This window comes from Procambarus clarkii, chromosome 19 (genome assembly GCF_040958095.1).
Source record: "Procambarus clarkii isolate CNS0578487 chromosome 19, FALCON_Pclarkii_2.0, whole genome shotgun sequence".
NCBI lineage: Eukaryota > Metazoa > Arthropoda > Malacostraca > Decapoda > Cambaridae > Procambarus > Procambarus clarkii.
Genome location: NC_091168.1, coordinates 31,296,198 through 31,320,337, shown reverse-complemented (window position 1 = coordinate 31,320,337; position 24,140 = coordinate 31,296,198). Strand labels below are relative to the sequence as shown.

At 43.1% G+C, this 24,140-nt stretch overlaps 1 protein-coding gene across 4 annotated transcripts in view; it reads left to right on the top strand.

Annotated features, from left to right (window-relative positions):
* RhoGAP68F (Rho GTPase activating protein at 68F) overlaps positions 1–24,140 on the top strand; it is a 124,047-nt gene that overhangs the window by 85,345 nt on the left and 14,562 nt on the right. For all 4 annotated transcript variants that reach the window (XM_045741004.2, XM_045741002.2, XM_045741005.2 and 1 more), the window contains 5 exons: positions 10,476–10,755; positions 13,943–14,161; positions 17,808–17,906; positions 18,848–19,029; positions 20,966–21,172. In XM_045741004.2, coding sequence (XP_045596960.1) covers positions 10,476–10,755; positions 13,943–14,161; positions 17,808–17,906; positions 18,848–19,029; positions 20,966–21,172 — 987 coding nt within the window. The remainder of the gene's footprint in view (positions 1–10,475; positions 10,756–13,942; positions 14,162–17,807; positions 17,907–18,847; positions 19,030–20,965; positions 21,173–24,140) is intronic.

Genomic DNA, 24,140 nt, shown 5'->3' with positions numbered 1-24,140 from the left:
CTTGATACAGCACGAGTCTGCTGTCTGCCTCCCCTTGGAGGGTGTTCAGTCATGATCTGTGTGTGGGTGTACATGTTCACTTGTGTACCGTTGTTCAGGCTTTAATGTCCCCCCCCCCTCCCCCCTTCCCAGCGCCATATATCCATACTGGGTTAAGGCATTCTTGGGGTAATATCACCATGGTAACGGTAATATTAGTCAAGTAGCAATTGAACGACTATTTATACAATAACCACCTCCCCCTTAGTTCTTAGTCTGTCTCGTATCCCTTTCTAAGTTGAGTATTGTAACAGCGCTTTCTGCTTGTAATTGTCTTACTAGTAAGGTGGTGAGGCTGGAGGTGTTGCGTACCATTGGTGAGGCTGGTGGTGACTGAGCAGGCTGTTGCTGTGTGCCAGTGGCACGTCACGGTCACCCACCTTACAATTGTCTCCAGCACCGTAAATGATTTACGCGACGTAGTTGTTCCAAGGCCCCTTGTTGGGGGGGGGGGTGCTTGTACCAGCTGTGGCCACCTGGTGGCGACTACAGCAACTAGTAAACACAATATATGCCTGGTGAATCATACGGGTCAACCACACGGGCCTGGTAACTAGTCAGGGGCCAAATTCACGAAGCAGTTACGCAACCTGTCCATCTTTTCTCAATCTTTGGCGGCCATCTTTTCTCAATCTTTGGCGGCTTTGTTTACAATTATTAAACAGTTAATGAGCTCCGAAGCACCAGGAGGCTGTTTATAACAATAACAACAGTTGATTGACAAGTTTTTATGCTTGTAAACTGTTTAATAAATGTAACCAAAACCGTCAAAGATTGAGGAAAGATGTACACGTTCGTAAGTGCTTGCGTAACTGCTTCGTGAATCTGGCTCCAGGTCATACCAGATCAGCCACCAGGGTTTTACTGAAGGATGACATCATCTTTAACATGTAAGATCACACAGTAAAATTGTGTAGTTTTACACATATTGTTCTAATTGTTCATTTACTTCCTCTGATGTCACTTCTATTTCAGTCAGTCTTTCTTGTAGCATCTGTTCCATTAGAAGTCGTAGCTGTGGGGAGCAGGTCTGGTTCAGTCTTAAAAACTTCATGGAAGGTTGAAACTTTGGTTTCAACTCTTTTTTTTTACCCTGTCGTAGCTCAGTCGATTAAGGCAGTGTCTGGGATGCTCCCGGACGCAGGTTCGAATCCTCGTCCCGGCCCTTGTGGATTTGTTCATGGAAGGTGTTATCGAGTTCTTTACACACACTTCCTTGTCATTCTTTGTGTATCATCCTTCTCTTTTGCGACACCTGATCTCTTGCTCATTTACCGATATCTTCCTCCTTATGTGGGTATATAGCAGTTTAGGCTCATCCTTGGCATTGGGTGCTATATCATTTCTATACTGTGTCTCTGTTGTGTGAATATATGGACCAATAGGAGCTGCCTCGTATGGACCAATAGGAGCCGCCTTGTGTGGACCAACAGGAGCTGCCTCGTGTGGACCAACAGGAGCTGCCTCGTATGGACCAACAGGAGCTGCCTCGTATGGACCAACAGGAGCTACCTCGTGTGGACCAACAGGAGCTGCCTCGTATGGACCAACAGGAGCTGTCTCGTATGGGCCAATAGGAGCTGCCTCGTGTGGACCAATAGGAGCTGCCTCGAGTGGACCAATAGGAGCTGCCTCGTGTGGACCAATAGGAGCTGCCTCGTGTACACCAACAGGAGCTGCCTCGTGTAGACCAACAGGAGCTGCCTCGTATGGACCAACAGGAGCTGCCTCGTGTGGACCAACAGGAGCTGCCTCGTGTGGACCAACAGGAGCTGCCTCGTGTGGACCAACAGGAGCTGCCTCGTGTGGACCAACAGGAGCTGCCTCGTATGGACCAACAGGAGCTGCCTCGTGTGGACCAACAGGAGCTGCCTCGTGTGGACCAACAGGAGCTGCCTCGTGTGGACCAACAGGAGCTGCCTCGTGTGGACCAACAGGAGCTGCCTCGTGTGGACCAACAGGAGCTGCCTCGTATGGACCAACAGGAGCTGCCTCGTGTGGACCAACAGGAGCTGCCTCGTGTGGACCAACAGGAGCTGCCTCGTGTGGACCAACAGGAGCTGCCTCGTGTGGACCAACAGGAGCTGCCTCGTGTGGACCAACAGGAGCTGCCTCGTGTGGACCAACAGGAGCTGCCTCGTGTGGACCAACAGGAGCTGTCTCGTGTGGACCAACAGGAGCTGCCTCGTGTGGACCAACAGGAGCTGCCTCGTGTGGACCAACAGGTTGCCATTATTTACCGCTACGTTATGTCAATAAGTCACATGACAGTGTAGAGGGATTGAAGTTAAAGCTGTAAGTGTGAGGGGGAAGATGAACGGTATTTCTCACGCTCAAACCCTCTCCTTTGTCTGCACTGACGACCGCCCACACCAGTTTCCGCCCGCCCCCGCCGGGGGGGAGGCAGCCCCCGCCGGGGGGGAGGCAGCCCCCGCCGGGGGGAGGCAGCCCCCGCCGGGGGGGGGGGGGGAGTGATGGGCCCGCGGGAAGGGAGGGGGTGACGGGTGAGGCAGCGACGTCCACACTGACTCGTGTAGGTTTCAGTAAGTCATTATTTTACTTAGACGTGATTTCGACCGCCTTTTGTTTTTATGGTGAGCTTAAGGTGCTTTTTGTGTACCGTGGATCACTGGGACCAGATTCACGAAAGCACTTACGAACCTGTACATCTTTTCTCAATCTTTGGCGGCTTTGTTTACAATTGTTAAACAGTTAATGAGCTCCGAAGCACCAGGAGGCTGTTTATAACAATAATAGTTGATTGGCAAGTTTTCATGCTTGTAAACTGTTTAATAAATGTAACCAAAGCCGTCAAAGGTTGAGGAAAGATGTACACGTTCGTAAGCACTTGCGTAACTGCTTCGTGAATCTGGCCCTTGGTGTCGTGGGCGGGAGACCACCTTCACTTGCTCTGCTCTAGGTAAGGACCAATTAATTGTTTGAGTTCTCTCGACCTGTCCTCTTATAAATTATGTCTGAATTTGGCAGTTAACCCGTATGGCCGAAAATGGATGTAATTTGAAAATAAAAAAAAAATTAAAAATACATTTTTTTATTTTTTTTTCCAAAACAGTAAGTTAAGAGCTTTCTGGTAGGTTAGGAGGGCACGAAATTCTCCTGAGGTTTCAAAACGTCATGAAAAACGGTAATTGAGTTTCCTCTGCTAACCTAACCGAGTAAGCCGGAGGACCCAAACAGAAAACGGAACAGTACATCACTTTCGTGAGTCGATTTCATTTCAAATTACGTCCATTTTTGGCCATAGCGTATATACTGGCGAAAAGCGACGTTATTTTTAAGATCGTCCCTGGGTGAGTGACCCCACAAGCGGCAGATGTGATTAGATCCCGCGCACACACACAGTTGTATCCTGTTAATCCAGCCCTCGGGCTATGCTCGTCCAAGCTGCGGCCGACCCCCTATGACACATTTCATCAAATTGTATATGTATAGTTAGGCCTAGGTTAGGTTAGGTGTCTGCAGTTATCAGGGTGAAGCACTTTTAAGAGGTGCGATTCGAACTTTCCGGTGGCGCACTGGTAACACACTCGCCCCGCGAGCGATTTGGCCCAGGATCCTGGACGGGGAGTATTGACTAGGCGCCAATCTTTAATTGTACGCCTCAGTTGACCTAATAGTGATTGGGTAACTGGTCGTAAACGATTGGCGAGTCGTAATTCAGGGGAATTAGTGGGTAAGGCTTACTACAGGATAGTAGAGCTCTCGTCAACAGAGACCACAGTTAGGTTATAGATGGAAGTAGTCGGATAGCAAGCATTAACTAGGCGGGGATGAGCATCTTACCCGCGCCCACTGTACTAAATGGTCTAGTGGCCAATGTCCTCGACTCATAATTAACAGGCCCGGGTTCAGGCGCCGGCCGGGAAAAAGACACTATTTGGGTAGCATTTCCCTTCACCTGATGCCTCTGTTTAAATAGGTACCTGGGAGTTAGACAGCTGTTGTGGGCTGCATCCTGGGGATGTGTGTGCACTTTCTGCCTGTAGGATTGAGCTTTAGCTCTTGCAACCCGCCTTTGAGTCAATAGTTGTCTAATGAGATGACTTTTACTTATCATATATAGTTTTTTAATTATGAATGGAGTTTGTGTCTACAACTACTCCGTTACTTCATTCCATTTACTTCAACCTGGCCACAGAGCCTGGCCACAGAGCCTGGCCACAGAGCCTGGCCATACAGCCTGGCCACAGAGCCTGGGCACAGAGCCTGGCCATACAGCCTGGCCACAGAGCCTGGCCATACAGCCTGGCCACAGAGCCTGGCCACAGAGCCTGGCCATAGAGCCTGGCCACAGAGCACACAGTAAGATCCCGCCATACTCCACCCACCCGCTCCTGTTGCACGCAGCTCTGCACTGTCGCCCTGCACGCTAGCTCTAGCAGAGAGCACTCAAGGTCTCTCCTCCCTGCTCCAGGCCTCGTCTCGGCTATCACTACGTCATTACAGTTGCAACAACCGACTGATGTAACCAAGACTTTATTACATATAAAACACTAAACTTTAACCACTCATCCAAACTCGTATACGATATAGTTCCAAGAGTGCGCTAATCCTCACCTGATGTTCACCTAGAAATAAACAGGTATACAAAGTTAGGCAACTGTTAGAGGGTTGCATCCTAGAGGGACCTCAGAGTCTCGAGTACAACCTTTGGGTCCCCTAAGAAGGGGAATTATGAAACTACCCGAAACGCTTTGCGTAATAGTGGCTTTAGGCATTGTATGTACTAGCTCTATCTATAAAGCCAACAAACTTTGTAAAATCTCTTTATGTATGTACCTTACCTAAATAAAAATTATTATTATTATTATAATTATTATTATAATTATTATTATTATTATTATTAAACTAAGAACGGTGCCACTTGTCACATACTAGAGTTATCCCTTAGATTTTTATGTCATAGAAAACGGTAGTATTGAACAAGTCTAAGGGTGTCTTCGGTAATTTGCAAAAATGATTGGTTTATTTTTTTTCGCGGTGGTGGTGGTTATGAGACGACGAGAGTTCGTGTGTTCACATTCACTATTTTTCGTCATGAGCTACAGGGTGTATGGCCGCCTGATGGCGGTCCATATGGAGAAGACACTAGCATCAATACACAGCAAACAAGCCAGTATTTCTAAGTTGGAGATTCCCAACCTTTTATACAATCAGGAACTCCTCATTTTTGTTTAATGCACTGAGAGACCCTTACCTGAGAAATATTATATTGTTTATTTTGTGATAAATATTGGTTTATATATATATTTGATATATTCATCGGGGGAAACTCCCAAGAACGTAATGTCATCGGTGATGCCTGTGCATTCCCACGTATATGTTACACTTAGTACAGTCAGCTCACAATTAATTGGGCCCGGGTTCAATTCCCGCGCTGGGCGAGCGTTTGCCCAAATTTCGTTATACCCGATACCTCAATTAATGCAGTAGAGCGGTACCTGGGAGTAATTTAGTAAGTGGGACAAGGAAACCTCGATAACCCGAATATGGTGGTGTAAACTTAGAGAGAACTCTGGCCAGGACTTGTGGCTTGTGGGTATACGGGGGTTGGGGCCACTGGCCCGTCTGGACACGAGGAAAAGTTCATCAACATAACCAACTTTTAATATATAAACTTGTATAAGATCCCTATACAAGCCGAACTACCAGAGATACTTGTAGCCAAGTCTTATACGAGCTGTGACAATATCTGTTAGTCTACTGACTTTGTTACTTGCCCCATACACATGTTTTACTTCAAACATTTCATTGTGATGAACAATGGACCTGCTAGTTCCAGTTTGCACTATTCTACTTTCTTCAAATTCATCCAGGAGTTCTCGTCTAATGACACTTTTAAGGGACCTATTTGATAATTCAAGATTCCATTCAATACTGTCTTTATTTACTGCAGCCTTAGCAAGGGCGTCAACTTTGTCATGTTCCTGCAGGCCAATGTGAGAAGGAATCCACAACATTTTTATATTTACCCTCTTGCTAAGTATTCTTATATATCTACGTCTAGCTTCCAAGACAAGCTCGATATTACTTGATTGCAAACTGTTCATTGCTCGTAGTAAGGAATGGGAGTCGGAAATAATTAAGCTGTCTACTTCAGTGTTGTCAATAATTTCGAGTGCTACCAGTATTGCTACTAACTCAGCTTGCATTGTAGATGCCCAGTTACTAATTCTTATATTCCTTTGAATTGTGCTGTCATCGGGCTGATGAGCAATAACAGCACTTCCTGCCCTCCCTGTAGCTGTGTTGAGTGATCCGTCAGTGTATATGGTCTGTGCAATGTTGTTTTCAGCTTGTATATTGTGAATGTGTTCTATGGTGCTTAATTTAGCAGCAAGCTGAGCATGAGGGTTGCTTGTGATTAGTAGGGAGTATTGGGAGTTTTTTCTACACTTGACAAATTCAGGGAGTTGATGGCAGTGGAGGTACAGTTTTAGTCGCCATGAATACAGTAGTTTATGGTAAGGGAATGTTAGCTCTGCCTCGGATGGCTGCTGCTTCCTCAAACTTAAGGAAGCATATGTTAGTCCCTTTTCAGGCTCTGTTGCTGCTGCTACTGCAGGCTCTGTTGCTGCTGCTACTGCAGGCTCTGTTGCTGCTGCTACTGCAGGCTCTGTTGCTGCTGCTACTGCAGGCTCTGTTGCTGCTGCTACTGCAGGCTCTGTTGCTGCTGCAGGCTCTGTTGCTGCTGCTACTGCAGGCTCTGTTGGTGCTGTTATTGCAGATTCTGTTGGTGCTGCTGCTACTGCAGGCTCTCTTGTTTCTGCTACTACAGGCTCTGTTGTTGCTGCTGTTGCTACTGCAGGTTCTGTTATCTGAGGTTTAGTTCTTTATGCACTGCCTACCGGTCTTATTTTACTTGTACTTACCAAACAGTGACTATGGGCGAGTGAGGTCTAGCTCTTGTGCCCCGCCTACTGGCTTTGTTTTACCTATTATGTTGTGGTATAAACTGCACATGTTAAAATATAACTATTCTGCCACTCAAAATCTTGGTGTTGTCTGACAGCTGAGGGAGGGAGGGGGGGGGGATGATATTAAACACATATTTTGGGCTTGAAAAAACAATGAAATTTATGTGTATTTGCAAGATTGGTTATCCGCTCCTGACTGCTGGAGATCTTTGGCCTTTGGAGTTGACAGGTAAAATTCACGACTCCTTGACGTTGGAGTGGTAGGGTGAACTGGGTCGTTACTGGGCGTCCCGGTGGGTCAGGGGGGAGGGGCTAGTGTAATTATGAGAAAGCGCTAGTCCAACATGACTTTTAAAAACTTAGAAGGGAATATGAGGACAAAGAGCAAGAATAGGGCAAAGGGAGGCGAGGGTTCACAACCACATGGACCATCGGGGGTTAGTGCTGACCTACAAAGACGAGGATGACGAAGGTGAAGAACAAAGAACAATTTGATCTGGAGGAAGATGACCGATAAAGAAGGTTCGACTTGGAGGTGGAAGTAGAGAAGGAAAAGGTTAAATTCGACCCATCCCGTCTCAACATTCCATGTTTTATTGTGCCAAGATCTCAGGAGGCAGCATCAACTGGAACTTTCACATTACAATCTGTTCTCTCGCCTAATACGGTACATCTTGTATTTTGCAGGATCGACTAATACATCAGAGGTGTAAGGTATTGATAAGCGATACCTCACCGCACTGTAATATCGACCTTTTAGCCTCATCAGCCTCAATAGGTTAGGTAGGTTGCTCTGTTTCATGAACTGTACTGACAAACCTCACTTATACGAACTATGTGGGAAGGAACCCAGCCCGCTGGATAAACCAGAAATTCAAATAAGCAGAATTCTTACTTTTTTTTTTTTTGAGATACCTGTATATACAAGAGTTGTTACATTCATGTACAGCCACTAGTACGCGTAGCGTTTCGGGCAGGTCCCTGGAATACGATCCCCGCCGCAAAGAATTGTTGATACAACCAAGTACCCATTTTACTGTTGGGTTAAACAAAGGCTACAGTTAAGGATTTGCGCCCAGTAAATTCTCCCCGGCCAGGATACGAACCCATGACAAAGCGCTCGCTACTGGGAAAAGCCAAAAGTGAACACGTTAAAAATTTTTTGTACACAAACAACAATTTTAATTTCCACATGTACACAAACCTGGACAAACGGAGCGGGGTTCCAAGAGAGACATGAATTATTATTCCTTCCTTCTACTCCCTGAGCCCAGCTTGGGGCAAGGCTCAACTTGTGATAAATTGGTCCAACAGGCTGTTGCTTGGAACGGCCCGCAGGCCCACATATTCACTACAACCTAGTTGACCCAGCATTTTTGTGTAAGAACTTATCTAAATGCTACTTCAACACATCCACCCTTGTTCTGGCAATAGTACATTTTGAGAGCTGTGAGACGGTCCCATCGGTTGGACAGTTGATTTACGTTGCATACAGTACTGTACAGTATCTTCAGATCAATAATTCTTGAAAATTGATGTAACCTAACTTAACATAACACTAAAATTATTGTACAATACATGAAGTTGACAAGGTCAGTTTTACTGCCAGCTGCTGATGCTTCACTGGTTGAAGGTTCTTTACTTGCTGTTTTTACCAAGTATGAATCGAGTTTTGCTTGCCTACTGTGTTCGTTGTCCTCTTATGAGTAGCTCTTTGGTTTGCTTCAAGTACAGTACTGATATATGTTTCCAACTTTTAAATTAGCACAGTAGGATGAAAAATTAACATGTAAACAGAAAGTATGAGTAAACTGCATTTGGTAGTCTGTGGTGTTAGCAGTCTTCCTCTTGACACCTTCAGGATGATTGCTGCTACTACCACACATAGTCTGGCCAAAAACAATCCACTTGAGCATGGTCCAGGACGGACCGAAACGTCGTCGTCCCTTCACCTTCTAGTGTGTGGTCTGGTCAACATACTTTAGCCACGTTATTGTGACTCATCGCCTGCACATGATCAAAGTTACTATGAAAATAAACAAGTTATTTAAGAAAATGTTTCACTAATGGCATGGCACACGAGGGTCAGGGGCACATGGGCAGCACACGAGGGTCAGGGGCTCATGGGCGGCACACGAGGGTCAGGAGCACATGGGCGGCACACGAGGGTCAGGGGCACATGGGCCGTTTAACTTGACCATGCCTGCACTGATCCACTTGGGGCAGGCAGGCGTGTTATGTAGACTGCCAGGCAGAAAAACAAATCCCCAAATTTTAGCAGGACACTACAGTCTTCATCCTGTACGCATAGTTTTTAAGAAATTTGTATTTATTATAATAAATGCAAATAATTTCCACATGTAGGTGTAATATTTATTTAGTATTTATCGTAATGAATTGTTTTAATAATTCTTAGTTGTTCTATACAATACATATCAAAAGCGCCTCCACATGCCCCTCATCCTCCACAGTCCCTCCTGACTCCTCCTACCCTGAAACCACCCACCCCAACGCCTCCCATACCCCACACCTCAAGCCGCTGCTGTATGGAATTAATACGGTATGGCCCAATGCCTGTCTGCAGTACAGTATCTGGAAAAATCAACGCTTTTCCAGATTTCTGTCTGGATATGAAATTTGGCAGAAAGTTATCCGGACTTGATTTATAACCTATTCCAGTCTGTACTATCTGGCCAAACCTCTGGTTATCTGAGTGTCTATCTAGATATGGCGAAGTTTTGCCAGAAGAATATCCAGCTGCAGTTTTTGTTGAATAACCCAAATATTCTGATCAGTGGGCTTTAGATAAGCGAGCTTGTTCAGTATTTTTAGTTAATCAAAGCAGTTTTTTTTTTTACGTTTCTGGTTAGACAAATCAGTTGTACTGTATTTTTAAATTTTTGGCTAGGCAAAGCAGGTGTATTTTTTTACTCTTTAGGCAAAACAGTTGCATTTGTCATATTTCTGGTTAGGCAATTTTTTTTTTTTTTTACATGTAACACAAAACTATTGTATTTTTTACATTTCTGCTCAGGCAAAACAATTGCATTTTTTTACATAATGAGAGTGAGAAAGTGAGTGCTCGCTCGCTCGCTCGGTCAGTAGGAGGCAGGCAGGCAGGCAGGCAGGCAGGCTTCATTGACCCCCATGATAAAGTTAGGAGTTGGATCCCAGGTAAGAAACCCCATGAGGACATTTAGGGCTTGGATCGTACCTGACAATAAAATGGCTTTCAAATCTAAAGATGTGTGGAAAGCGTTGCTCTGGTGATGATGATCGTCTAATATGTTTTGGAGGAGTATATTTGTAATATTTATGGGATTCCATCAAGTTTGATGAACATTTTCACATTATTTTCAACCGAATACAGTATTGACCAATATTATTTATAAAATAAGTTACGTGCTTAAAACAATTCTCTTATCTATTACAATTGTGTATTAAAATCAATACTCTTTTTCCTTAAAGTTGTGTGCTAAAAAAACTTATTAATTTCAGACCTGCAGGAACTTCTACCTGCAGCCCCTGACTATCTGGAGTCACCAGTATCAGACGGCACTATTGAGGAGAACTTCGAAGCCGAGCTTGGGAGTGCCCTCGGAGAAGAGGACGAGCAGGCACTCCACCACACCTTCACTGATGACAATGACTTCACAGACATTGCCCGTCATGGTATTGTTGATATTGTTGGCGACGACACCTGTGGCAGAAAGGTCATTGTGGTCTCTGCCTGTAAACTGCCCAGTAACAAGGTTTTCAATCATGAAAAATTCCTTAAGTAAGTTTGTTTTATTGGGTGCTAGTAGAGTTGCCCACTACATAGCCATCATTTTATTTTTATGGCTAGGACTTGCAACAAATATGATTTTATTCGGTGTATACTTTTATTGCTATGGTCAACAATCCCATGTTCCTAGTGCCCAGAAGCTCAAAATATATCCTTTGCGAGTCCCTTGCAATCTCTGTGGTTATCGCAGAGCCCATAGTCATCTTTGGAACCAATTTTCTGCTATTAAATATTTAGATCATGTCTTGGCAGACATCAGAAGCTTTAAACGTAACTATTGTTATGAATAAAATCCATTCAACACTTGAAATATGGCCCAAAAGCAGACACCTTCCCCATAGCACTGGTCCTATCCCGAATCAAATTATGAAGCCTTGTCAATTGTATTTACGGAACATGAATAAAGCATGTTAAGAGATTTGCTTCAAGCATGAAGAGCAATGCTCTTGGTTTCCTGCAGTTGGGCAAGGCCACCTATTTTCCCAGGATATAATCCACAACAGTTTGCCTCTTTCCACCCAGCAGTGATTAGGTACCTGGTTGTTAACCAGTTGGTGGGTTGTGTTTCAGGGAAAACTAGTAGGGTAAGGCTTACCATGAGCTATGGGAAGGGAAAGCTCTCAGCCAGCTAACAGGAGTCAGAAGTAGCCTGTTTCTGTACTTGCCTGACGCCTGATGCTTGCTAGGGCGCCTGACAGCTGGGTAGACGGTGCTTCGGATTCGTAGCCCTGAGGTTTTGGGATCGATCCCCGGTGGAGGCGGAGACAAATGGGCAAAATGTTTCTTTAACCCTGATACCCCTGTTACCTAGCAGTAAATAGGTACCTGGGAGTTAGACAGCTGTTACGGCTGCTTCCTGGGGTGTGTGTGTAACAAAGAGGAGGCCTGGTCGAGGACTGGGCCACGGGGATGCTAAGCCCCGAAATCATCTCAAGATAACCTCAAGAAACCTATTTAAAGAAAAAGAAAGTCATTTAGTGCTATAAACAACTTACTTTGAGAGTTATTATATTAGTATTCTTGTCAATGCTTGGTCTTCGAGCCCAAGCTCAACCATTCCTATCATCCCAACGTTTGACCCATCTAGAATCTTTGTCTATCCATCCCATTGTCTATGCATCCCATTCTCTGTCAGTCCATCCTATTTTGTATCCATCCACCTGGGGAAATACCACAAATGAAAATATTTGCAAATATTATGGAAAGGGAATATTCAAATATTATGCAAAGGGAATTTGCAAGTACTGTATGGGCCCAAAGGGCACAAAATGCAGATTCATACATCCCAGAAAATGCAGGAACATGTTGGGAAAGGGTACATGCCATTTTGGAACAATGCAGATACTTCCACCCTAAATTATGCAAACTCATTTAAATTAAGATTTAGATTTGATTTTTTATTCAGGTAAAGGCACATACATTGAGGATGAGTTACAAACATAATGTTGGATTTAAAGATAGAACTAGTACATACAATACCTAAAGCCACTAATACGCATAGCCTTTCAGGCAAAAGAGGAAATAAAATGCCTGTTATCTACAATGCCTAGATTTCCACACGGGAGGACTAAAGTGTTATAGTTGAGAGAAGGACCAATATGATAATTCTGATAGTTTCTTAGAGGCAGACAGAAACATTGCAAGAGTGTGGATGGGAAGGGAGAAAGGTGCAAGACTGGACCAAAAGTCGTCATCAAGCAGGCATATACTACACCCTCAAGTTCACAAAAACTATCACATCACACAACACCTGTGCTAGTGTACTACCAAAATTGGATGAATCATTGCCAATAATATAACACACCAATGGATCATGAGAGAGAAGAAAGAGAACTCTCAAAACCTACCAAAAGTAACACACACTATGGAAAAAGCCTTTTATTTACAAACACACAAGGTCTAAAGTCAAAATTGAGAAATAGTTTCATAAATGGCCTAGTAGTCGAATTCAATGTTTTTGAGGATTCACAGAAACACATACGAACAATTAAATGAACAGTGAAATCTGGATTCCAAATTATAATTTATATATATATATGTCATAGAGTAAATATGTCAAATAAAGAACTAGACTAATATATTATAATGGAATTGGTATGCACAGAGCTCTTAAACTCTACAAATGAGGTGATAGAGATACTTGGAATCAAAGTAAAAAAAAATAAAAAAATAATTATTACTGTATCCTAATATACGATCTGCCAAATGTAACAGTTGAGGAATTCATAGAACAGATACACAAAATAGAGAATGACCTGGACAGCCTAGCAAACCCAGTACCAGATATTTTCTTTCTTGGAGACGTCACTCTACTCAGTTTAAGATGGAGAATGGCTAACAATAACATTATAGCAGGAAATCAATGTGGAAATAACCAACCACAGGTCAGACAACCATTGAGATTGTGACAAATTTTTGATCAACCAGCAGATAACAGAGCCAACTAGGAACGAAAATACTTTTGACCTGTTCTTCACAAACAATGAAGACATAATCAGGGATATTTACTCAACCACTAGACAAAATCATAGAAGTATTAAAAGAAAAAATGCAAATGTTGTATACACAGTCTTTGCAAAGGCATTTGATAAGTGTGACTATGGAGTGATGGCCCATAAAATGAGATGAATAGGAATAATGGGTAAAGTAGGCTGGTGGATTTAAAAAAAATTGTCAAACGGAATGCAAAGGGTAACAGTCAGTTAGATTCATAGTCCGAGCACAGTGAAAAGCTCTGGAAAAGGCCTGGTCAGAGATCGGACCACGGGGACCTTGAACCCTGGAACCTGGGGTTGCCGCAAGGCATCCCCAGGGCACAGTCCTTGCACCACTGCTCTTTCTCATTCAAGTCATTCTATAAGTCATATACAGTATAAACAAATCATACAATACAAGTCTACATAAAATGCATTATGTATTGTCATACAATACATGTATGTATTTTATGACACATGTATGCATGTATTGTATGTAATACATACAATAATTCAAGTCATTATGTATTTATTTTGTTTAATATTTTAATGAAATTCTGATGTACAGAATATGTACTGCAGTTTATGAAAGTTGTGATTGTAGACTAAAGCCGTCTTCAAATTGTAAAACATGCATTATGTAATGCTGATTAAATGCTACCATCTGCAAGTTAAATCTTTTCATTTCTATTTTAAATTTTTAGGTACCTGATGTTTACCCTAGACCAGTATGTGGAGCAGGATTACTCTCTGGTATATTTCCATTATGGTCTCAACAGCAAGAACAAACCACCAGTTTCATGGTTGTGGTCTGCTTACAAAGCTCTAGATCGCAAGTACAAGAAAAATCTCAAGGCTCTTTATTTGGTCCATCCCACAAACTTTATCCGAGTTGTGTACAACATTTTCAAGCCTGCCATAAGGTAACTTTTAACCCTTAACTGCTCCAGTTGCCATATGCATTTTTTCAATTGATTCATTAACTATTTTTAGTTATGCATCTTGATACTGTATAGCACTGTACTTTTATATCTTCATATTAATCTCTAAACTGTGTAGCTATTGAAATGTGCTGCTTCATAATAATTTAGTTTTTAAAATAAAAAAATAAAATTAGTGTACAGTGGGGCCTCGACTTACGATAGTAATCCGTTCCCAGAGATGGATCATAAGTCGAAATATCGTAAGTCGAAGCAATTTTTCCCATAAGAAATAAAGGGAATTGAATTAATCCGTTCACTACCCTCCAAAATATTAACTTACATATACATTTTGTACTGAATACAATTTTGTTCTCTAACTTCAGTACAGTACATATGTTTATCTTACTTTTATGGAGGACTCTTGATAGCATATGGAAGATGGTGAGGAGGGGAGGTGTTACTGTTTGGAAGGGGAGTCCCCTTCCATTATAACATTAGGCAGTGATGACTTTTCTGGGATATACTCTCTGGCATGTTTTGCCTGCATACCACTAGGACCTGCTTGTGGCTCACTGCTTGCTTGTCTTACTAAGAATTTGTCTAAAAAACTAGCGTTGAATGTAATGAAACGCCATTTTCTGGGTGAGACCCGGAGGCTCCCCGGAGCTTTACCAGGCTGATATGCTAATGTCAGACTTTGGCATCAGTCATGTGTATGGCGTTCTAGGGCCTACCGGGGACCACGAGCCAGAATCTGGCCCCCTCAGAGAGGCAAGGGGAGCAATGGCCTATAGAAAACCCCGTGTGGTTGGAAGCATTCTATGTCTGCCATCGACCGGGTCAAGCATCCAGAAAGGTAAGCATTCCAAAACAAACCCCTATTCTAGTTAAAATTGCTACCAAAAGCCGAACTAGTGGATATAACTCCCCAACAGAAAACAAGCAAACTAGTATGACGTCACACGTCACCACGCCGCTGTCTGTACAGCTCCCCCCCTCCCCGGGAGGGGGAAGGGGGATCCCCAGACCTCTCACGCCAGCTATCCACCCATCAGTTCTGAGGCTGGATGTTAAAACACGCGAAAAACCGCCGACCGGAGGGAGGGAGGGTTGCGGGGAAGCTTCCGGGTGTCACCCAGAAAATGGTGTTTCATTACACTCGATGCTGGTTTTCTGGGGGAGCCCCATCGGCTTCCCGGAGCTAACTACCCACAGAGGAAGGTTAAAGGGACGGAACCGGGAGGCGGACACCACGCACCCCTCAATGGAAGCGAGACAACCGGCAGCAAACGCCAACCCAAGGTGACACAGCCCCGAAAGGGCCCGGGAACAGCACGACACAACGAACAGCAGGGCCCCAGTACGAACACCAAAAGATCCGTGCCCGAATGACAGCAAGGACACGCCACCCAGATGGCAGCAAGAGCAGCGAAGCCACGGGCATGGGGAAAGAACACAGGCAGGTTAGCCGCAATAACACCTGCGAACATGGAAGAACGGAACCGGATCAACTCAAAAGCGCACCCCGGACATAGAGGCCACGGCACGCAATTAACAGCGGAGGGCCGCCACTGAACACAAAACATGACACACTCCCGGCCTGACCAACCAAGCACCAACAACCCAAGGACCCCTCCAGAACGCAGCAGCCCATCCCGTGCCAGAAAAGATGGAGACTGCTGCCACCGAACAACCAAAAACGCCAAAACCGAAGGAGCATAAAACCCCTGCCGAGGAGCAAGAAGCCCAGTGACCTGACCCCCAAAGGCAAATGCCAACAGGAAAAAAAGCCGACGAAAAACAAACCGGAACCGAAGGGGCACCACCGACCGAGGAGAAGACCGAGCACGCTGACCAGAGACCAAGACGGTGCAAGCGGCGCACGAACAGGCCGGAGGTGAAACAACGCATGAGACAGCTTACTAACGGTGCAGAAGCAACACCAAGACCGAAAGCAAGCCGAAGCGGCTCCGCCAGCGCCGCACAAAACAAGGCGACAGTACGTGGCAAGACGATGGCCCCCAACCCCCACCAGAAAAAGCCGACGCTAACAACTGCAGCCACCTAAGAAGGGATAGGAGGAAAAGGAATGACCTCCTAAATACCCAATACTGCTACCAAGAAGTACGCAGGTGGGACACCTACAACGAAGCCACCAGACCACCAACCGGAGGCGAGACATGCGAGGCAGAACGGAATCAGCCCCGACAAGGCTCCTCCGAGCCCAGGAAAAGGCGGAGCCACGGGAAGATCTCGGGCGCAACCACCAAAGCCCAGGCGGCACAAAGGAGATGGAACGTCTGCCGAACAGAAAGCTTCCCAATGCAAGCAAGCCCGCCAGGAGATCAGATCAGAGTTTTCGCAATGTCTGACGCGAGACATCGCAAGACCCTGAAAAGCCAACCGGCAGGGGAAGCCAGGAAGACCGAAGAAGGCGGAAGGGTTGTCACCAGAACAGTACCCGAACCAAGGGGTACTTGGTTCGAGCAACGAAAAAGAGACCAAGACACATAAGCTCACCATAGGACATAGGCTGAAAGAACGCCCAAGAAGCCAAGGAACGCACGAAAAACATCCCTGCAGCAGAGGAGGAAACAAAGGGAACGCACAAGGAAGGGAAGCGGTAGAAACCGACACCCCCCACTACAGCAGCAAGTACAGGCAAAACCGACCAAAGGAGGTGCCAAGGAAGCGACTAGGGAGAGGCAGGACGAAAGAGTCAAAGCTCAAACCCCAGGAAACAACCAGGGGTGGACAATCAGGCAGGGACAGAACCCCACGCACATGGAAGGGCCAAGCCAGGGACCCGAAGACCACGAAAAACAACAAGCAAACCCCCATATGCAAACCCTAGGCACAAAACACCAGCAAGTGCCACACCACAATCGAACACAGGAACAAAGGACACGCCACCGCAAAACACGTTACCAATGCACACGTGCAGCAGCAACGTGCAACATTTAAGTAGCAACTTGGCTCTGCAAAGGCAGAGAACGGTGCAGGCAGACCCCAGACAGGGCCAACAGACACGACAGAACCCAGCAGGTCCAGGAACCTGCACACCAGGCGACCTGTAGCGGAGATACCTGCTCGATACCTGCTGGATGGGGTTCTGGGAGATCATTTTCACTCCAAGCTCGGCCCGAGGCCAAGCCTGACTTGTGAGAGGTTGGTTCACCAGGCTGTTGCACGGAGCGGCCCGCAGGCCCACATACCCACCACAGCCAGGACGGGCCGGAACCTCTATTCGAAAACAGGCTAGTGTTCCTTGGAAGTCCACGGATGTACTAGCAATACATTTGGCATCAATACCCTGATGCCCTTGTTACCTAGCAGTAAATAGGTACCTGGGAGCTAGACAGCTGCTACAGGCTGCTTCCTGGGTGTGTTTGTGTGGGGGGGGGGAATAGTAGTTAGTAACAGTTGATTGACAGTTGAGAGGCGGGCCGAAAGAGCAGAGCTCAACCCCCATAAGCACAACTAGGTGACTACATACTGTATATATAAATCAAGTTCTGTTGTAACTGTTTCTTCTGGTTTATTTATTTCTGTGTACATCTTTTGAGCGAAGAAAGAGATGATTTGCTCTGTGGAATGTTACTGTATTAGCATTTTCTTTTGGATTCTATGAATTTCTTTTCCTCAGTGCCAAGTTTGGGCGGAAGGTGATGTATGTGAACTACCTGCATGAACTTCAGCAGCATCTCCACCTCGGCCAGTTACCAATCCCGCAGCGTGTACAGCAGTAAGTATTCCACACAAGCAAATTGAAATATAATGGATAATATTTTATTTGTATCAAAATTAAATTTAAAAGCATTTTTTTAACTACTGTATCAATCAATGAGGTGCTCAAGTAATTTACCTGAATTTGCCTAAGGGCCACTATCACTAGTGGCCTTGACAAGAACAGGATGCCAGAGGCCTGTCAATGGTCTTTATATTCCATAGAAACAACAATCTTGACTCAGTAAAATAATAAACCCTAAAAATCTTTTATCTTTACTCTAAAATAACCAAGCTTCCAAGACAACCCAGCCTCTTACAAATTACGTCGCTTTTCACTCGTATGCGCTACGGACAAAAAAGGTCGTTCAGTAATTTGAAAATGAAAATAATTGAAAATAATTTTTTTCCCCCCCCCAAAACAGCAAGGGGTTCCTCTGGTAGATTAGGTGGGCAGGAAGCTCTCCCAAGGTTTCAAAACATCATGAAAACCATTAATTGAAAGTTTCCTTCCCTAACATAAGACTAAGCCAGAAGACCCAAAACAGAAAATGGGACATTACGTCACTTTCGTGAGCCGATTTCATTTTCTAGTACTGTACAGTACAGCGATTTTTAGCCTTAGTGCGCATATGAGCAAAAAGCAACCTAATTTGTAAGAGGACGGGTTGTCTGAGAAACTAGTTGATTGTATCATATTTGCCGGGGGATATGACATGTTTTTGGGCTACCACCAATTATAAATATACTTTATTTATTTACATGAGATCATACATTTTCCCCTATAACACCACTTTAGCATACTAAACAAACAAAAAATTTCCCTTAAACTATCTTTGTAAATTAGGGTCATCTTAAAAAAAAAAAAAAAAAAAAAAAAAACACTTTCATCACCTGTTTCCCCCAAAAAAGTGATGGAATGAAATGCTTTGGTCACAATCTGCCTTTTTTTTTTTTTAGGCATGATCAACAGCTTCTGGCCAAGCTGAAAAGCCTTCCCAAAACTCCTGGAGTGGGTTCCAACAAACCTCTACCCACGCAGCAGTTTGGTGTATCGTTACAATACATCAAAGATGCGAGTGACCAGGACCCAATTCCTCCTGTGCTGAAAAACTGCATCACCTTTCTTGATCACCCAGATGGTAAGGTGTTATCATCATTGTTTAGCAGGATTATGATTATCATTACAGCACTATCATTGTTTAGGCCCATCTTCCTGTTTAGGCAGTACTTATAGTAATGATAGGGACCATCATACATATATTGACATAATGGACAATTAGAAAGTAGAATTTGGTACTACTGTACTGTATTGAATTTGGACAAACCGGAAAAGATTTTGTATTTATGTTACTAATAAAACTAACCTAACTTTCCTAGGCCTAATACACACTATTTCAGGCCTAATACAGTACACGTGTTATACTAGGCCTAGGAATATTTAAATTTGGTTTTTAGCTTCAGTTTTCCAGACTATAAAATGAATAGTACCAAATCTCATTGTCCATTATGTCACTATATTTACGATGGTGCACATAGTTACAAAAAAGTAGTATCTGAACAGGAGGACGGGTCTCATTGTTGCTAGAATGGTGCTACAAGGCTAGAAGGGAGCCAGTCAACCGAGCGGACAGCACGCTGGACTTGTGATCCTGTGGTCCTGGGTTCGATCCCGGGCGCCGGTGAGAAACAATGGACAGAGTTTCTTTCACTCTATGCCCCTGTTACCTAGCAGTAAAATAGGTACCTGGGTGTTAGTCAGCTGTCACGGGCTGCTTCCTGGGGATGGAGGCCTGGTCGAGGACCGGGCTGAGGGGACACTAAAAACCCCAAAATCATCTCAAGATAACCTCAAGATGGTCATGATCAGCATTACTATCATAATCCATATATCCAGACACACCATGGTATCATCATTATTATTAGGATGAGCTTGATCCAACTCGTGCTCACAATTTGCTACTGCAAAACAAAGGCAACTATTTTACCTAATCAAAAACATATCAACCCAAGCAATACACCTACTGTATGCTATTGAGGCAGATGCATGGAAAATATTATAGTGCTTTAATTTTTACAAATACATTGCATTTTTAACAGATTAGTCATTACCTTAAGAAGTATGATGTACTAGGTTAGAGGACAGGTTGCATTGTCAGTATTACCATCATTAGTAAGGTTAATGTCTTCTCACTAACATAATAACATAGTATAAAACCTACACTTGTGTATACTGTATGTGAAATTTATGTAAGGAATTTATAGAGTCTTTTGCACTCAACTGAGAACTTTATAAAGGTCTCAGTGAGTGATTAGGATGGGGCATTGATTAGACGTTGAGATGTAAGTCTCATCCTAATCAAACGCTCAGACCTTGATATAGCACTCAGGAGAGTTCAAAAGACTTGGTGTAAATTCCTTACATAAATTTCACATATACACAAGTGTGTGGTTTTTATCCTATTACCATCACTATTATCCAAACACACACCTACACATCAGTACCCTACAATTGTGTGTTCTACATAGACAGGGTTAGAGAGCTGTTATAATACATAATGATTTAATGACCATTCGACCACAAAGTGATTGGAGTGCTTTTGTAGTGCTAACCAGTATACATACATTTTCTGTCCTACATAGACAGGGTTCAAGATCTGTTTTCTTACCTACAGTACAATTGGTTTTGCAATGCCTCTGTTGCTATCATGGCATGTTTAACAGACATTACTGTTAAGATACAACATATTACATACAAGTATGCATATCATGTATAATTATTTAGTACTGTACTGTGTATATTTTGGTTATTTTTTAAATCAGACAGTATTTTGATGTTGGGATAATCAGCTGTAAATTAATATTTTACACAATGGCCCCCTTTAAATAAATTTTACACAATGCCCCCTTTTAATAAATTTTACACAGTGCCTTTTGTTTTTGTTTTACAAGAAATGCTGTTTGTAATATTTTCCCTTAGTATCTTTCCTATTTGATTCACTTATCACCGTCTTAAAAACGACAAAATGTAACTTAAAATATTGGATATTAATATCTCATGAGCTATTCTCACGACAGCTCTGGAGACGGAAGGACTGTTTCGTCGATCTAGCGCAGCAGCTGTGGTAAAAAGTGTACAGGAACGTTTCAATAAAGGTGAAGAAGTGATCTTTGATTTAGACACAGACGTGCATACAGCAGCAGTTATCATCAAAACTTTCTTACGTGAACTGGAGGAGCCGTTAATGACCTTTGACCTCTATGATGAGGTTATTCAGTTTCAAGGTGAGTAGCAATTAATAATAATAATTAATTTAAGGGTCCCGGTAGTAATAATAAATAAATGTTTATTCAGGTAAAAGTTCATGTATACAAGATAAGTTACAAACAGAATGTTGGATTCTGACCTTACCCAGGATACAACCCCACAACAGTTACCCAACTCTCGGGTACCTGTTTACTGTTAGTTGAACAGAGGCATTGTGAAAGAAAATGTGCCCAACCATTTCTTTCTCAACCAGGAACCAAACCCAGGATTCCTGATTGTGAGTTGAGAAATAAATGTCACCGTCTTGGTTGACGAATGAACCTTAAATGAGAAAATGAGAATGAAAAAATGAGTCATTAATATTCACACCAAAATGGTTTCTTTTGTGCTAAATTATAACATTATTTATTTTTAATTTTTAGACATATTTACACATTCATACACACTATGTACACGTTTATTCTCCATACTACACACACACATTCAGAAGTTCTGTAGGGTGTGATAATCCCAGAAGCTGTTTACAGCGCATAAGCCAGCACCGCACTCTTTGCACAGGGTAGTAACTATCTTCCGTGGCCCCTCTCTCCTCTGTGTTTACAGACGGTGCAATGGTGTGCCTTTTTTCCTTTTTCCTTTAGAAACTTAGATATTCCAGCTGGTGTGTCATAAAGGCATCTTGAAAGCCAGGTATTTTGGAGCAGCATGAGGAGCATTGGTATGGTAACTACTGTTGTTGCAACATGTCCTTATCTAAACCTCACAAGCAGTTGTGACACAACAGCAAGACTAAAACACCTGCATTGTTGGTTTTGGCCTGCTTTTACTAAACACATGCTGTAACACTTCAGCAAGGTTATGTCCACAAGGTGAACAAAATTTTTTGTCCACTTAACACTTTCGCGCTCTCGGCGCTCAAAAAAAAACAATACCCCAGATGCTTTCGGCACTTCGCGCGCCTACGCGGTAAGCCCGAAAAAGTGTACACTCTTTTGACTGTCCTGACAATAATTGAAGGCGCACATATTTAAATTTGGTATCACTGTGTTCGCAATGAAATTGTCTATAAGAGCATATCTATAAAATGCCGCCCAAGCATAAGGAGTATCAACACCAAATAAAAAACTATGCAGATCACTCGCCGAGAGCGCCAAACAGCAACAAAATGTTTCCACTCTCTTAATGGTTGCGAAGCCTACAGTTGTCCTACATCGCTAATTTTGGTATCATTGGAATCGCAATAAAATTCTCTACACGGACATATGCATATGAATGTTTAATATAGGTAATTGCCCACCCGCAAGAGTGTGTGAAGTGGAGAGTAGTTAGCCGCGAGCGCACTGGCGAAAACACAGGGGGGAAATCATGCTTGGAAAGTTTATACGTTTCCTGACCCTACTTTTCTATGTACGTATTTCTTTTTTATACCAATGTGTTCGCAATAAAATTTTCTATAAGATGAACTGTATAACATTTGTACAAAGCATGTGTAAGAGAAGCGCCAAATATAGAACCACGTCGCTCAGTATGCGTTCGCGGCAGAAACGAACGCATTGTTTTCGTTCGTTTGATGTTTGTCATGTTTATACTTGTTGAAACATTTTATAATTTGTATGACAGTGATCGCAGTAAAATTCCCTACACAGACATATACATAACACATACAAATATTTCCCACGTGTTGGATATATCAGCGGCTAAAGGGAACCCACTGCCACACGCTCGCCACACCCCCAAACATACTTTGTGTATTTTTTTTTTACTCATAGAAGTTTATGTGATATAATATTCATTCTGGTACCAAAAAATTCGCAAATAAATTCTCTACAAAACAAAAGTATCCCCATCCATTTCGGTTAGAAAATGGAATTTATAGAAATATTTTTTCGATGGACGAGAAAAGTAGGCTGTTATGCGGAATCGTAAGAAAAAACGGCGACGAGTTATCTCTAATCTAAAGCGCAAAAGTGTTAACACTTTTACGCACACATTTCACAGTGCCGACCATCATGTCACATTTATCAACCAAGTGTATATTTATAATACAGTATAGTCCAAGACACAATTTTGTTTATACTGTACTGCATATTTTACCTTTTGTTCTATGGTTGACCTTGCCACTGTCTACCATCTCACCAGTGTGAATGGTTGTCAACATATTTACTTTGGACCAATCTTTCCAATGCCCCGCTAACATTGTCACTTTTTCTCGGCTAACATTCGCTTACTTCACCTACTAGGGAAGATAAACTTAAGACGATTGCCATGCCTTTCAAGAAGACCTGGACAAAATAAGTGTATGGAGTACCACTTAGCAAATGGAATTTAATGTGAATAAATGCCATGTTATGGAACGTGGAATAAGAGAACATAGACCCCACACAACCTACAAATTATGTGAAAAATCTTTAAACAAAATTCTGATAAGATTTCTAGGGTGGTTCTAGTCAGAAAACTATCACCTGAGGACCAAATAAAGAACATTGTGTGAGGAGCCTATGCTACTCTTTCCAATATCAGAATTGCTTTAAGTTCATGGATGGTAAAATATTTAAGAAATTGTTTACAACCTATGTGACCAAAGTTGGAATATGCAGTGGTTGTATGGTGCCCATATCTCAAAGAGGCACATCAACAAACTGGAAAAGGTGCAAGGACATGCAACTGTATGGCTCCTAGAACTGAAGGACAAGAGTTACGAGGAGAGATAAGAGGTACAGTATTAAATTTGCCAAAACTAGAAGTTAGAAAAAGAAGCGATATGATCACTAAGTACAAACTAGGAACAGGAGTCAATAAAATTGATAGGGGAAGAATTCCTGAGACCTGGAACTTCAAGAAAAAGAGGTCATAGATTTAAACTAACTAAACAAAGCAGCCGAAGAAATATAAGAAAATTCACTTTTGCAAAACACATGGAATATATTAGAGGGGCTGGTTCCAAATCTGCACACGGATCACATGAGACTAGAAGGCATGGCAGGC